This window comes from Arvicola amphibius, chromosome 7 (assembly GCF_903992535.2).
Source record: "Arvicola amphibius chromosome 7, mArvAmp1.2, whole genome shotgun sequence".
NCBI lineage: Eukaryota > Metazoa > Chordata > Mammalia > Rodentia > Cricetidae > Arvicola > Arvicola amphibius.
In genome coordinates this window covers 107,989,373-108,004,369 of record NC_052053.1, presented here as the reverse complement: position 1 = coordinate 108,004,369, position 14,997 = coordinate 107,989,373, and the positions used below count along the sequence as shown (strand labels likewise).

The following is a 14,997-nucleotide window of genomic DNA, read 5'->3' as shown; positions in this document are numbered from 1 at the left end:
GTTAGGAGCAGGAAGCGTGGATATTCAGTCAATCCCAGGGATGACATCCACGCTCATGCTTTTCCAAACCCACTTCGAGCTTCCGTGGAAAGTCAGGCTGTGACAGCTGTGAGTGGATGGATTCTCGTTTGTAACAGGCACAGAGAGTAGACATGGAGCGTGTTTGTCCTGAGAATGTAAATGTTGTGGCCTGCAACGTAGGAGCCCCAGTACTGTGACTGGGTCCTGTGCCCTCTGGTCATTTTGTTTTTAGCATTCTTCTTTTTTTAAGGCTTATTATGACTGCAGCATTAATGAGTAACAATGCTGACATCATTTATGCCAAAGACGGGCTCTGTGATGAGTGGCAGCAAGGACCATAATTCAGATAGCGCGGTGGGAAAAGCACTGGGTTGGTACATGTCTGGTGTGATGGCCGGGGTGCGTGGGTTCAGCATCAATCTAAGGATTTGTCCACGACACCTTCTTTGATTCTTGACTTTTGTACTTAGAACAACTTGAAGTTATTTGCTTTGTCCTCCTTCCAGAGTATACATTCCAGGAAGATAGACTGGTCACCTTTCCCCTCGTCCCTACCAGTGTCTAGAATACAGAATTCTAGGGTCTGGAACAGTGCTGGGTCCATGGTATTCTTAATTAAAAACTTGTATTAACTAAACAAATCAAATCATTGAGTCTCCTGGCATGCCCAGTGTCTAGAACACATCAGGATTGTCCTCGCCCTGCCGTGACCTTGTATCGCTGATACATTTGTGCCTCAGGGTGTGGTTACGACTTGTGGGTGCCAGGTGCACTCTGCCCACCTCCTGAGAAATAGCCTTGAAGAGCTGACGTTGCTTGACAAGAAATAGGGTGAGAACATTCTAGGAGTCAAATGGCAAACTCTGAATTCGACTTCTTTCCTACCTGCTCTCCTATAACATCTTCGTGTGAACCAAAGCTTAAGAAAAAAGGGTTCTAGGAGAATTTTCTCTTGGCAGTGCCAGTTAGGTAGGTAAGTCAGCAAAGCATGATCAGAAAAGAAATGAACTCGATCTGCATTTAAAAACAGACAAACAAAAACAAACCCCAAATGAAAGAAAAGCAGCAAGTGAAAGTGGAAATGAAGGGAACGGTGGGCTGCCGAGGTCCTCTGTGGGTTAGAACGTCTGGATGAGGAAAGGAGCTCAGGTGAGTGATGCAGAGAGGCTCATGGGAAAGGGTGGAGCTGTAGGGGCGAAGATGGTAGAGGACCGGCTGTTCTCCTCCGCCTCTGTCTTCTACCAACTCTGCGTCTGCCGAGGCCGGTGGCTCCATGCTGTCCCTCAACAGCTAGTGCCTCCACAGCACACCCTAGGCTATGGAAGCTCTGCTGGAGTAGAAGTCGGGGACCGGAAGCCCAGTGTGGAGCGTGACCTGGGGAATGAGACTGTAAGCTTTGCGGGATGTGTGCTTACATTCATCCAGTCACAGTGCAGTTTGCGTGCCCTCAATTCGGTAAGGGCCCATTCATGTCTTTGAACTTATATCCTAGAAGATGCTAGAGGGACTCCTAGCAGGATTCTAGCTGCAGTAAGAGCCTGGCCACCATGGTGGGTTTCCCAACCCAGGAGACACAATCCCCACGTCCTTTAAAGTATTCTGGGGGACTGCATTTTCTTTTGGCTGAAGGTAAGGCCCTCATCTGCAGGCAGGGAAACCTTCTATACACAGTGACTACTGCCCAAGTCTATGGACAAAGATCATATTAGCTTGTTGGTGAGTTCCCGCTGCGGACAAGCCTTTCTTTCTGGGATTGAATGAAGGACTTTAGCAGGAAGAAACATGGGCATTTATGTTGCTGCACCAACTTCTAGTCAACCTCCAACTACGGTGAATAGCTATGGGGAACGACTGGAAGCATTTCATACACATGGCCCCTCTTCTCTTGCCTATACCATCCCTGCCAAGAGTCTGTCTAAAGACACGAGAACATCCTCGAAGGCCCGAAGCATGGCTAGTATGGTAGTCTTTGGAAGGGACATGGCTGAAAAGGTGGAAAACTTTGAGTGAGGTTTTCCTTAGAGTCACTTCTACGGCAGTTTAAGCTTTCTGTCTTCTGATGTGCAGGCTGGCCTCGGAAGAGTTTAACTCCAGCCCCCCAGACAGTCCCACCTACTGGCGGGAAGCCGAAGGCAAGTGTTGCTGGGTTGTAAGTGGTTTTTACTGCGTGTGAGTTCATAGCCAGTAATCCATATAAAAGAGCTTCAAGGCTGCGGCTGTAGGTGGGGCATAAATCCTCTGCAGGGTTTCGATATGATTTCCAAGTCCTATTTTAAGGCTAGTGAGGTTTATGTCGGGTAATGAGAGGACCAACTCCCACCTGGGGGGGGGAGGGGGGCTGTGAAGTCCTGGATTCTAGCAGTGATGGGTCACCACCTGCAGCCACTGTCAGCTCCGAAACACCCCCTTCACTGTTCCCTGCCTTTAGCCCACCAGCCTCTTTGCCTTTCTCTGCCCTTCCAGAGCCCCTCATGCTTTAGAAACTTCTAAGTTTGCGCTATGCCTTCTGTTTGGAAAACTCCACCTTTCTCCTTCAGGATTCGGATCAGCTGTGACCACAAAAAGGCCAGCCCACTGGCCACCATGCTTAGGGCTGTGACTGCTTAGCACATCTCCAGTGCTGTTGATCCCCTTACCTTACACTGACCTTCTGGTGTCTCTTATAAATAACTCCATTGTGGATATTGCTTAAGGTCTGTAACTGAAATATAAGCTTAGGGAGGGTAAGCTTTGTATCTGTTTCTTTTTTTCCCCACTGTTGGATATTTAATATTTACAGCAGATCCTGGCTTGTTTTTTTTTTGTTTGTTTGGTTTTTTTTGTTTTTTGTTTTTTGTTTTTTGTTTTTCGAGACAGGGTTTCTCTGTGGCTTTGGAGCCTGTCCTGGAACTAGCTCTTGTAGACCAGGCTGGTCTCGAACTCACAGAGATCCGCCTGCCTCTGCCTCCCGAGTGCTGGGATTAAAGGCGAGATCCTGGCTTGTTAAAGGGACCCTGTAGATATCTGCTAAGGAAAGGAGTGAGAAGAATCTGCTGTTTGGTATCTGCAGGAAACTGCAAGTAACTAACTCCTAGGCAACCCGTGCTTCCCAGTCAACAGCACAAGGCAGAGCAAACCAGCGCGAAGCTGCTCCCACTCTCTGATAAGGGTCTAAGGTTTGCTTTTCTTGGGCATTCCTGGTGCTCCCTAGAAACCATCACAGTGGCTTCCCTGCCAGTCTGTCCAAGTCACTCAATTCTATTTAGAGATGAATCCAGAGCAAAGCATGGATAGACAGGGTAGAGATGGCTTGTGTTTCCTATGGGTGGTTAGCTGGACCATGGCAAGGACACGGGGAGGGGCTGCTGGAATCTTAGGGTTGTGGGGATTTTACTGCCCCTGGGCAGACTTTGAAACAGCAACCCAAGCAAGCTGCCCTTAGTCCAGAGCCCTGGTGCTCACCTGCACATTCCTGTTCAGGCTGACAGCAGGAAAGAACAGGCCCTCCACGTTCTCAAAGGCGATGGGACCTTGCTGCTCATTGTTGATGAAAAATGTTAATGTCTTTCTGTTTAAGTCGAGGAGGACCCCGATGGTGGCGCCTTTTGTGATCCCCCCTTCGGTTCTGTGGGAAAAGGGGGGAAAATGGAGTCTCATCAGCTTGTTGCCATTCTTAAATCTCCCCGTTTTGGTTTATGGTACCCCTCTTTAGTTTTGCTTTTGATATTTGATACTGGGGATTGACCCTAGGGCCTCATGTACGGCAGGCAAGGGCTCTGCCACTGGTTTTATCCCCAGCTCTCTTTTTAATTTTTTAATTAATTTTTAATTGAGACAGGGTCTTACCAAATTCTCCAGGCTGGCCTTGAACTTTCACCACAGTCCAGGCAAGCCTTAAACTTGGAATCATCCTGCCACAACTTTCCAAGTAGAAGGAACTATAGACCCGTCCCATCAGGCCTAGCCAAAGCAGAATTTTGAAACCTGTTTAAGTTTTTCCCCCCAGCTCAGCTTTTTTTGCACATATTTTTGCTCTAAGAAACCCTTTTCACATAAAACTTTAAAGCCTCAGATAAACTGTATACTATTTATATTTGGTGTATTCATGCTTTACATATGAAAATATGATTTAGATTTTTTTTGTTCCCCCAAATTCCCACTTCCCTGTGGAGACAGCCACCCCTCATGACAACCCCTTGTTTACTGTGCCTTGCTGAGAGTGAACTGGTACACATGGAATCTCTACCACTGAGCTATAGCAGGAGAAAACTGAATACAGAAGCCCAGGCCAACGGAGCCTTTCGGCTGCTCCAGCACATCAGCTGTATGGCACACTCTGTATAAATGGTGTGAATTTAGCAGCATTTAATACAGAATGACATAAGCTGAAAGCCAAAACAAAGGAACACTTATTTAGGTGGAGCCCGGAACATGTGCATGAGCTACTGGACTCAGAGCCTTCCGTTTCCGTTAAGTAGTGAGACACACTCTGGAGAGATGATAATCTTTTGGCGTGTGGAATTAGAAAGAAGGCATTAGCGTGTCTCTGCAAACATGACAGCACTGAAGGAGATGCTTCCCCGAGACACAGTTATACTACAGGGAATGCAGTGATTTCCAGAAACCCAAGTACCAACGTACAAAGGTCTGTGTCTTCTGCTGCCACTGATGATTTCCCAGAAGGACATTTAGATAGGCATGGCCACACCTCTCTTCCCCCCTGAGTTTAAGACCTCACAGAACTGAACTTCATCTCAGCAGAGCACAGAAATGTATCAGCCTCACTTCTCTCTGGCATGCAGAAGACAGACCGGACACCGTCACTCACAGACAGGCTTACAGACTACATCTCTGCCAGTGACAAATTTGCCAGCAACAGCACAAGGGACATGCAGCTTGCATGCAAGCAGAGGCGTTCAGCTTCTGGAATGTGCTTTTCTGCAGTGTGTCATGGCGCTGTTCTTATGTTCTTATGTTCACTCCAAAATCAAGGGGCTAAATCCAAGTGCTTGGGTGATGGGATCAGAAATCTAGTGACAGAGCCCCTCCCAAATGTCAATCACTGAAGATACCAGCTGTCTATATCCTGTTGGATTTGATATCAAGATATATGTGCTTTGTGTGCTCACTTCAAGGGATAACCAGTAAGACATACATGAATAGAGCTGGACAGAGTGTATCCAGGGGCCAGGAGGCTCTGGGAGCTCACTGGCTATTGAAGGGTCAGTGGTGAGCTACAAGAGGAGCTGAAATAGCAAAGTCATTATTCTGCCCCTGCTGGGCCCTTTCTCCCTTTGATCTCACTGAACACAGGGGATATCTTTTTCAGAGATGCCAAAGAGAATGTATCCTGGGGGAATGTTTGAGAATAAGACAGACTAGTGTCCATGAAAAGACACCTTTGACCCAGAAGATAGGAGAAAAATATGTTTGAAGAAAACAGAAATAAATGGAAAAGGAAATTATTAAACATAGACAGTTGGAACTGTCTATATTTTGGTGATAGAGGACGTTTTTTTCAGGAGATACCATATCCTCTTTCTTCAGCAAACCCGATGCTGAAATACACACAGTAACAAGTAAGTTCAAGTTTAAAGCTATCCACGCGGCTATCCCCAACGCCAAGCTTAGTTAATGGCTTCTATTCTGAGGAGCAGTAGTGGAGATAATGACAATAAGAACACAGGCTTCCATTTCCAGGTGCTTCCGATGTGAGGCATTAGTGCATGCCTCATCTCATGTGGTCTTCAGACCACTCCTGCGTGGAAACATATTCTTATATGAATTTGGAGGATTGGCAAACTGAGATTCAGAAAAATTAAGTAATTGACCCTTTAAAACACTTTTCTGGTCAATTTTAAGTCTGGGTTTTCTTTTGTAGCCGTGGGTGGAATTTGACAATGAGGGGCCAAGGGGAAGGCACACGACTCTACCTCTCTGTGATGTGGAAGCCAGTTGAGTGGACCAACCTAGAGATTTCCTAGCATGGGAGCTCCTGTGCTGTCGATGAAGACCATCTGCCCTGCTTCCTAGTACTGTCCGTGTAGGCTGTTGAACTAGGGCTCTCCCTCCTGTCCCCAAGCCACCATGAAGAAGGCTTGGTGTGGGGCTGCAGGGTACCTGTTGGTGTGCGAGTTGTTGTGCATGAACCAGCTCCGGTTATTGTCCACATACATTGCCCACGCTTTGTCGTCCTTCCCCAACATCACATCCTTCATGACGTCGATGCGAGCCACGCCAAACGCTGGATCGGGGTGGTTGTCATAGCGATCTATGGTTAGCTCCCAGTAGTGGACACCCTTGGAGAAGCCCGTTTTCCCCAACACCACCCGGTCGTCGTAGCTACTGCACGTCACCGTCAGGTTGTCATTGGAGAAGATGATGTCCGAGTGTGCCGAGCCCGGGTCAAAAGCAAACCAAGCCACTGAGAAGAGAAAGGAGGTGAGTTATTGGAATGGCTTCACGTATCGTAGCAGGCATCTGGGCAGCGTGACAGACACATAGTGTCACATTTTCATGCTGCCATGCAGGAGGGAGGTTTCTGGGGCCTGAGTCACCATAAGTGAACAGTTGGGACACATCCTGGGGGTTGATACACTGCACCAGGGGAGCAGACGGAGGACACAGGACCCAGTCAGCAGGGGTTACCTGGCTTAGACTGCACTCCCAACCAGTTGATCTGGGAGTGAAGTGGCATCCAGCCCCTTCACCTGGTGACTGGCGGACCAGTGCACCAGGGACATAGAGGGTATGGGGGTGTGCTAGGATGCCTGTGTAGCCCTGAGGCAGGGAGGCTAGATCTATAATCCTGGATGGAGGAGGATGGAACACACTCAGTGAAATCAGGAAATATGCTTGGGCAGAAGTGCGGGAAAGCTCCCGCAGCTCTCATACCTGCCCACCCAAGTCGTGAAGCTGCAAAGCAACATAAACTAATTTTCATGTGGCTTGGTTGCAGGAGAGATTGCTTCCTTTACAACTTACAGATGATAAGTTATAAATAAGTGTTACTCCTAAGACTGGCATCTAATAGACATTGCAGAAGCAGTCTGGACGTTAGGTGCAGATAGGGTGAGGCGTTTATATACACAGCTGTGCCCAGTTTCTATATATCGCCTGAAAGAGTGGTCCTGAGAGGTCAGAGGCTGAGGTGCTGAGCCTGCAGGCCCTCGCGTGCACTTTGCCTCTGCTATGTGTAAGAGAATAATGTAAGTCCATACCTGCCAGCAGCTTTTTAATGTCAACTGTGGTCGTTCCAATGAAAGGCATGGGGGAGAGAAATAGGAGGCAAAATTGACATTGACAAGAAAGCACGTTTCTTTTGATAGACCAATACCAACAAGGGCTCCACTGAGAACATCACACACAGCAGCCGCTGACATTCAGTGCTCAGAAAGAAGAGTGTTTTGCAATTGATGTAGAAGAAAGCAGAGTGTGTGTGGGGGGGAGGGGGAGATTAAGGTATAATGTTAAAATAAAAGGCAGGCATTTTTCGAAGAAATTGAGAAACTGTTATAATGGAGTTAGAATGACATTTGGAAAATTTTATTGACGTGACAAAGCGACCACCATTTCTTTTGCAAAGGAATTGAGCGTAGCAGTCACACAGGCGAAAGTAACAATCACGGTGGGTATACTTGCCTAATTGAGAGTAAGAGGCAGACTGTGTCTCAAAATTGCATCCTATAAAAAGATACTGCACATCAAAGCTGTGAAGGGACAACCAGGTTCATAAAAGCCATTTGCATTCACTTAGCAAGCACAACCGAGAACAGTCCCCAGAGGCCTGATTCATAAAAAAAAAAAAAAAAAAAAAAAGACAGAAAACAAAAAAACCGAAGCCCTTTCGGTGTTCCTTTTCTTTGCTCGATATATATTGCTTTTGTGCTCTCTCCAAACGAAAAGTTCATCTTTTTACATCTTGGCAGATGCCTTGTCCAACTGGCTTTAAATGCTGCAGCTTAAGTGTTCGTTGTCTTTCTGGTTCAATTTTATACACTAGCATTTGCAAGCTGAGGAGCTCAACTGTCTTAAAGATGAGAAAAAGTTGCCCAATAGAAGTAGAAAAAAAAATCACCCAGTAGTGATAACTGTGCTCTGGGGCAATAGTCTACTGATTTCCTACTGGTTTATGGCAGGAAGCCTTTGTTTGCTGTGATGAGGTCAGGGCAAGCATTCCACATGTAAAGAAGTGTGGAATCTACATGTCTGCTATGAATGCCTCGTAATCAACAATGACGCGAATTGAATCCACTGCGCTGAAAACAAAGATTACTTTTCTTCTTAGCTGCTTTGCTACAGCGGCTCTTCTCACCTGAGGGAGGGGAGGAAGGCTGATGTGGGGTGGGACGTGGGCTCGGAGCTTACAGGAACCACTCGTGGGACTTCCGCTCTCAGCTTCCCTAACATCTAGTCTTCCTCCTCCTTCTCCTTCTTTTTTTTTTTTTTTTTTTTTTTTTTTTTAATTTATTTTTTTGGTTCCCTTCTGATGAGAACCCGTGTGAAGGAGGAGGAAAGTGACTCAGACTGAAAGAGTCCACAGGTGTGTGACCTACAATTTCCAGTGGTGTTGAGCCCTGGTCTAAGAAATGGGAATCTTTGGTGGAAAGAATCATGCAAACTTTTGCAATTTAGTATTGTCCTAATAAGCTAATTTCTAAAACAATTGGAAGATAAGGTGCTGACTTGAAAGAATTTTACAAGAATTACTTCCTACAACAGAGCTCCAGGTTAGCAATTTAAATGTTATAACCTTCTCTTGCTCAGCTTACTTTATTCTGGGATACATTCATCTTCTTCCGGCTCGGTTGATCTTTTTATGTTTAACTTTTTTTTTTGCCAGCTGCCTTTTCAATTCCTCATTATGAATTGGAACACAGTAAGTATGGGCTATAAAGAATTTCAAAACCACATTTCATATCCAGGTTTGGAAGTAAATTTGTGGAATCTGAATAAGGCTTTCAAAATTTTTAAATGAATCGTGCCTTTGGGGGTTCTTTTTTAAAAACAAATATTCTGAACTCTTTTTCTACCAATTTTAAGACAACATCATCCATTTACGATTCAATGATACAACCAGAACAAGGCTATTAAATACACCTGCCAAGTACCCGGACCCCACATTTCATTTCATTTTATTCTTGAGACAATGTACATTACAAAGACTGTAACAGTGTTTTGGTACATTAGAGACAAGCAGAGGGTTCCATAACAAAGCATGTGGGAAAGCCAGTAGTGCACAGAAAAACAAGAAACAGAAAAACACAAGAAAAACGTCACTGTTCAAGGGAGCTCGAGATCCCTGCATCCTTTTTCCCCCGTCATGCTGTGGCCTTCTTCATTCCAGGATGTGGGATGAGCCAAAGGGATAAAATAAAACCCCAAAGAAACCCTTGGGAATGTGAGATGTGCATCATGTATCCGTGATTACAATATAGCCCCGAAGAGATCAGCTAGGTCTGTGTTTTAGGAATTTGATTCTGCTTGCTAGACAGAGCTCACTGCAAAATAACCTGAATCTAGCTTCGCTGGCACCAACCATCAGCTCTGCTACATTTTGGCTGTGAGCTACTTCCTGAGGCCGCTTATTTTGATTATAGGATCTCTGGCCCTTGGCATCATGAGGAAGGGTTTCTAATTCAGCCAACAGTGGCTCCTACCCTTTGCTAGGGAAAGTGACCTGCTGTGGCCTAAAGTCCTATCAGGTGCACCGCGGCCTTTGCAGAAAATGTTTTAATTTTCTGCTCTCTGCTTCCCCTGCTTTGTAGGATGTATTCTGCTATCGGCATGTGTTTTTTTGTTTTTGTTTTGCTTTTCATTTTATTTTTGTCAGTAAAGATCTCTTGAGTCTATGTTTAATCAGACCACTCCAGGCTGGATGCACCGATCCAGTCTCCCAGACACATCTGGTTTCCTGGATCCAGAAGGTTGCAAACCTCCATACTACTGCCATGGCCTCTACTCAGCCAGTGCCTATGCCGTGCTATGGCGTTGCATGTGATGAATTGCAAGTTTTCCATGGTGGTACCCGCTGATGCACAAAGAACAACTTGGCGCATCCCGTTCCAATGCCATCACACATGGACCACAGCTCTGGGGTGGGTTGTTCCACCATACAAACAAGAATGTCAGAAAGCTCCCTCAGCCACACTGGAAGCCACAGACACAGACACAAGTCACCCCCCCACCACCACCGCCACTACCACCACGCACACAGATGGCAAGAACAACACACGTATTTCAGAGATGCCTCCAAGACACAGAGATGAAGGGAAAAGATCCAACAGCTCAGCTCACCCGGTGCATTGAGAGACTGCAAGGAAGAGTGCAAGCTCAGCTGATGGGGTGAGGATCGGAAATCAAAGTAGGATCTCCCGGGGAAGCTGGGTTGCAGATTAAGGGTGGAGGAGAAGGGACTCATTCTACGGAGCGGCAATCTTTCCGAAGGCACTGGAAAAGGGAGGGTCTGTTCTTCTGTATCTGTGTCTAAACGTAAGATCAATGCAAACCAGAGATCAGATATCTGCTGGCCGCAGGGGCCAGGTTCCCAAAGCCTGCCTAAGCCAGCGGTCACACAAACATTCATCAGCCCGGCAGGAGCCACCCACAGGTGTTAGCAAGGAGACTGGGAATTCTCCGTGGGTCGGGAACCCAGACCAGACAACCACTCCAGCACCACCGGCGAACATTTTAAGTTCTCTGACTTTTAGCAATAGAAAAGCATGTTACATCAGAAACATTGAGACTTTCAGGAACCTTTTACCCATTGAGGAGGAAATCCACACCTTTTTTTTTTTTTTTTTAATTCAACTACTCCTCAATTTACTGTGCTTTTAACAATGGTTTCTCAAAGAGCTTCTATTTAGGACATGATAACTTTTAGAAACTGTGGAACATTTTTCCTTTACTAACGCATTCCCTCAATTTCTAGAGATAATTTTAATCTTAGAGCACTCAAGACATGATCTTTGAATGGAGGAAGAAATACAGGCCCGACCACTGGGGGACGAGGACCCCCTCTTTCTGAATTAGTCTCATGTTCTATGGACACCACTTAACTCATCCCAGTTCTCTAATAATAGCAGAGTGGGCGGGAGGGGGGGTGCACAGGTGGGAGGTGTCTGCGGCTGCTCACAAAGGCCTGGTGTGACAGTCACTATTGGATTAAAGGGAGGTCTCCATCACCGCCTGGAGTCGTGCTAAGCTCAGTTCAATAGTGAAGATTCAGGAAGTACAGATGGCGTGTCAGGCTCCAGACCCTCAAGGAAACACTTTCTCATTGAAAAGGGAATTTTGTTTTGGTGACCAGTGGGTGTTACTGGGACTTGTCGTGTCTTGTTAGCGGCTTGTCTTTGTACACAGCTGTTTCTGATCAAAATACCACACTGTAGGTTCAAGCAACAGTGTGTGCTCGTGTGTGTGTGTGTGTGTGTGTGTGTGTGTGTGTGTGTGTAGAACACAATCCTTTCTGGAGACCTCATAAGTGGGGCAACCGCAGGTTTTAACACTGCAAAGCAGCAGCCTCGTTTTCATTTCCAATCTTGCAATATTAATGTTAGCTTTTCAGACCTTGGTCTTACCCCTGCGGTGAGATTTAATTTTTTTTCTATAAATCAAATATCAGAGAAAAGGATAGGAGGCTAAAGCTTTATAAACCCAAGAATAATAATAGTGAAGTTTCTACTTAAACTTTGTATAGTTGGGGTGACTTGGGATGTCTGATCATTTCTTTGTACAGATATAATACATTAAAAAGAAATTATTGTTTTTCCCATCTATTTATTTATTTATTTGTGTGTGTGTGTGTGTGTGTGTGTGTGTGTGCACGCACGTACACACTCAAGAGCCACAGCACATGTGCCGAGGTTAGGGGACAACCTGCTGGAGCTGGTTGTCTACTTCTGTCCTGCGGGTTCCAGGGCCTGAACTCAGATTGTCAGAATTGGCGGCAGGTGCCCAGATCTGCTGCGCTGTCTCACAGCACCCCCTACATTATTTACGTCACAATCAACTTAAAGGGAAACTAACTTCTTAGTTTCCTGAAAAGATCTGGAATGTGACCACCCAGAGCCGCCAGCAGCCACAGGCTCTTTTTAGCTAGAGAAGACATTTGCCGCTGTATTTGTGCCAGTGAGCTTTTCATTCACAAGAGTTTGCTTGAAAATGTGTGACAATCAATCCATTATACTGCAGATACTGTTTGCTTTCAAAATTAAGGTAAAATGATATTTGGAGCATATGGGATCTCCAAGCAGTGATCTGAACACCCATGGAGAGACATGTACTCTACCCATAATTTGGGGGTCAGATTCAAGCTCATCATGAGGAACACTCACCCTTCTTATTCTCTGTGCCAAGGACTTAGAGGTGGGGGTGCTCAGTGCAGTCATGGCTTCTCCTGGGATTGATAATGGCAGCAAGACAGCTTTTTCCCTATTCTTTTCTGTGGTTTGATTGATTGCCTATTGATAAGCCACATTTTCCTCCACTCATCCTACTCTCAGAGCTCGTCCTCCGCCCAGGTAGAGAGGGTCAACAACCACTCATTCTTTGTTTTTCCTTTGACATCTTTCATAACCAAACAGGCGGGATCATCTCCCATTTTTCTAGGCAAAATGAAACAAAACAAACCACACAAAATCAAACCTACCTTGCTAGGAGGACTTTCCAAACAAATTAGACGAAGAACAAAAATCATTTTCACCCAATTCCAGGCAGACTAATGGGTGACCCCCTCCCCCCTCCGTGCCTCTCCCAGGGGCCCATGGTGTGTTTAATCAGTTGTCTACAGGGCAGTTAGGCGACTTAGAAACAGCTGAGGAGGAACTGCCAAGCTTCCCATGAAGTCCCCTGAGGGATGGATCTCCAGTCAGCACTGTGTGTTTGGAGTTACTGATTTTATGGCTTGGATATGCTCGTTTCGTGGTTCCACTCACCAGATACTATCTAGGGCCAAATGGGACAGATCACTAATCAATCCTGCAAGCATCTCATCTGATGCCAGTCATCAATCAGTTTCTGAGCTAAGTAGACGTTGGTAACCACGTTTTAGCATACAGATTTTCTTTCCGGTCATGCTCCTCTAGACAAGTTCAGAGGTGTCCTAAGTACAACACGGCAAGATTGCGAACAGTATTACCCCTTCCTCAGTTAGCCAAAGCATGTTTAACTCACACTGAACATAAATAAATACAACTACCCCAGTGTGGATTCTGTGTTATACTGTGGGGTGCAGGAAGAAAGCGAACCCTACTTCCTCGCCTTCTCATGCAAACACAGCTATCGATCTCAATAGCCTTCAGAGAAGGCTCCTTGGCTGGCAACATTCCACTGAGAAAACAAAGAAGAATGCGGTTTTTAATTTTGTTTTCCAGAACACAGGCTGGGGTGCTAGTACTTGTGATCACAATCACTGTCCTTGTCTGACAATCACTAGAGAAAGATGAAGGGTGTCTTAGGACATTCTACTACCTCATCGCGTACAGCTGTAACCCTGCCTGGTTGAGCGTGGAGCCTGCACTCATATATTGTGTGTGTGTGCACACGCGTTTATGTGTGTGCAAGAGCAGAGGCTAGAGGACAGCTGTAGATGCCATTCCTCAGTCATCAGCCATCTTGTACTTTGGGACAAGGTCTCTCATTGGCTTGGAGTCTGCCCATTAGGTTGGTTTGGTCAGCCAGCAGGCATCAGTTATCCCGTCTGTCCTCTCTCCCCAGTGCTGGACTAACAAGCAATCACTACAGGGCAAGTGCTTTACCGACTGAGCCATCTCCCCAACCTCATATGGGTAACTCCAGGATGAGAACTGTCCATTCTTACTGCCGATCAGCTCTATCAAGGACTGGTGATTCCCTCTTCTTCCCTAGGGCTCTTTCCCTTCCCACAGGATCCTGGAGTGGAGACCCCGCTGATAGCAGAAGGCTCTGCTTGAACGGGACAATCGAGGTTTACCCAAACAAAGACTCAGTGGGGACCACACATACTCTTTATTGACTTATAGGATTGAGAAGAAAACATCTGTGTGGTGTACGCTGTTTGTAACGGGTTTCTTTTATTTGTTCGACACTTACTGAATAACTATCATGGGCTAGATAATGTGTTAGAATTTAGTAGTTAAAAAGTATGAAGCTGGCAGGAGCACTGACTATAAGAAAATTAACAGTAGAAAATGTGTCAATTATCTTTGATAAGTTTTATACTTCTGGGGGTGGCATTTTTTATTCTAATATGAACAGAGTACTAAAGAGTTCTAAATATTTGAAAACTTAAAAATTAAATATTAGAAGATGTAGAATAATTTGTATGTGTAAATTATTCCATTTTTAAAAATGTGCGTGTGTGTATGCCACATGTGAAAATGTCCACAGAGGCCAGGAGAGGACCTTGGATCTCATGAAGACAGAGTTACAGGGCTGTGAGTAGCCTAAAATGGGTTCTCAGAACTGAACTGGGATCCTCTGCAAAGACAGTAAGCACTCTTAAGCGCTAGGCCATGGCTCGGTCTGATAAATAGCAATCTTTAAAATGCTATTTGGGGGACTCAAAGGGAAAGAGCAAAGCAACTAAAGTTTCTTCTGCAGCATCCACTAATCCAGCTTCCCACGCATCCTGGTGGAAGCCCCGGGTGTCTTCCTGTCTGGCAGGCACAGCTTTGAAACTGAGCAGCCATTGGGCCACAGCCTCATATGGTTCAAAGCACAGCAAACAAGAGAAGCTACTGGGAGCCATACAGACAGCAGGAAAGATGAGTTCTGCTGCCACATACATCAGCTGCAAAATAACCTGCTCTTGTTGGGAGGACAAGGAACAAGGGACAAGGAAGTGCATGAGAAAGCAGGCTGTTTTCTCAAATGATCAAACAAGCAGCCAAAGTCACAACTGTGTCCAACGGGGGTGTAATTTATAACAAAAGGTGACATCTTCAGCGTTCTTAAGAGTGGCAGTAATTGCTGCTGAGTACTGAGAAACAAATTTGCTTTGAAAACCTCCTTTTAAAA

The 14,997-nt window shown here is 45.7% G+C and overlaps 1 protein-coding gene across 22 annotated transcripts in view; it reads right to left on the bottom strand.

Moving 5' to 3' along the window:
* Positions 1–1,332: 1,332 nt before the first annotated feature.
* Positions 1,333–14,997, bottom strand: part of Trim9 (tripartite motif containing 9) — a 102,009-nt gene continuing 88,344 nt past the window's right edge. For 4 of the 22 annotated variants that reach the window (XM_038336894.1, XM_038336895.1, XM_038336898.1 and 1 more), the window contains 6 exons: positions 10,297–10,485; positions 7,642–7,683; positions 7,221–7,244; positions 6,121–6,424; positions 3,463–3,625; positions 1,333–1,395 (listed from right to left, as the gene is read on the bottom strand). In XM_038336894.1, the coding sequence (XP_038192822.1) occupies positions 1,333–1,395; positions 3,463–3,625; positions 6,121–6,424; positions 7,221–7,244; positions 7,642–7,683; positions 10,297–10,485 (785 nt within the window). The remainder of the gene's footprint in view (positions 1,396–3,462; positions 3,626–6,120; positions 6,425–7,220; positions 7,245–7,641; positions 7,684–10,296; positions 10,486–14,997) is intronic. The other 18 variants (XM_038336909.1, XM_038336910.1, XM_038336914.1 and 15 more) reach the window with 10 other exon arrangements.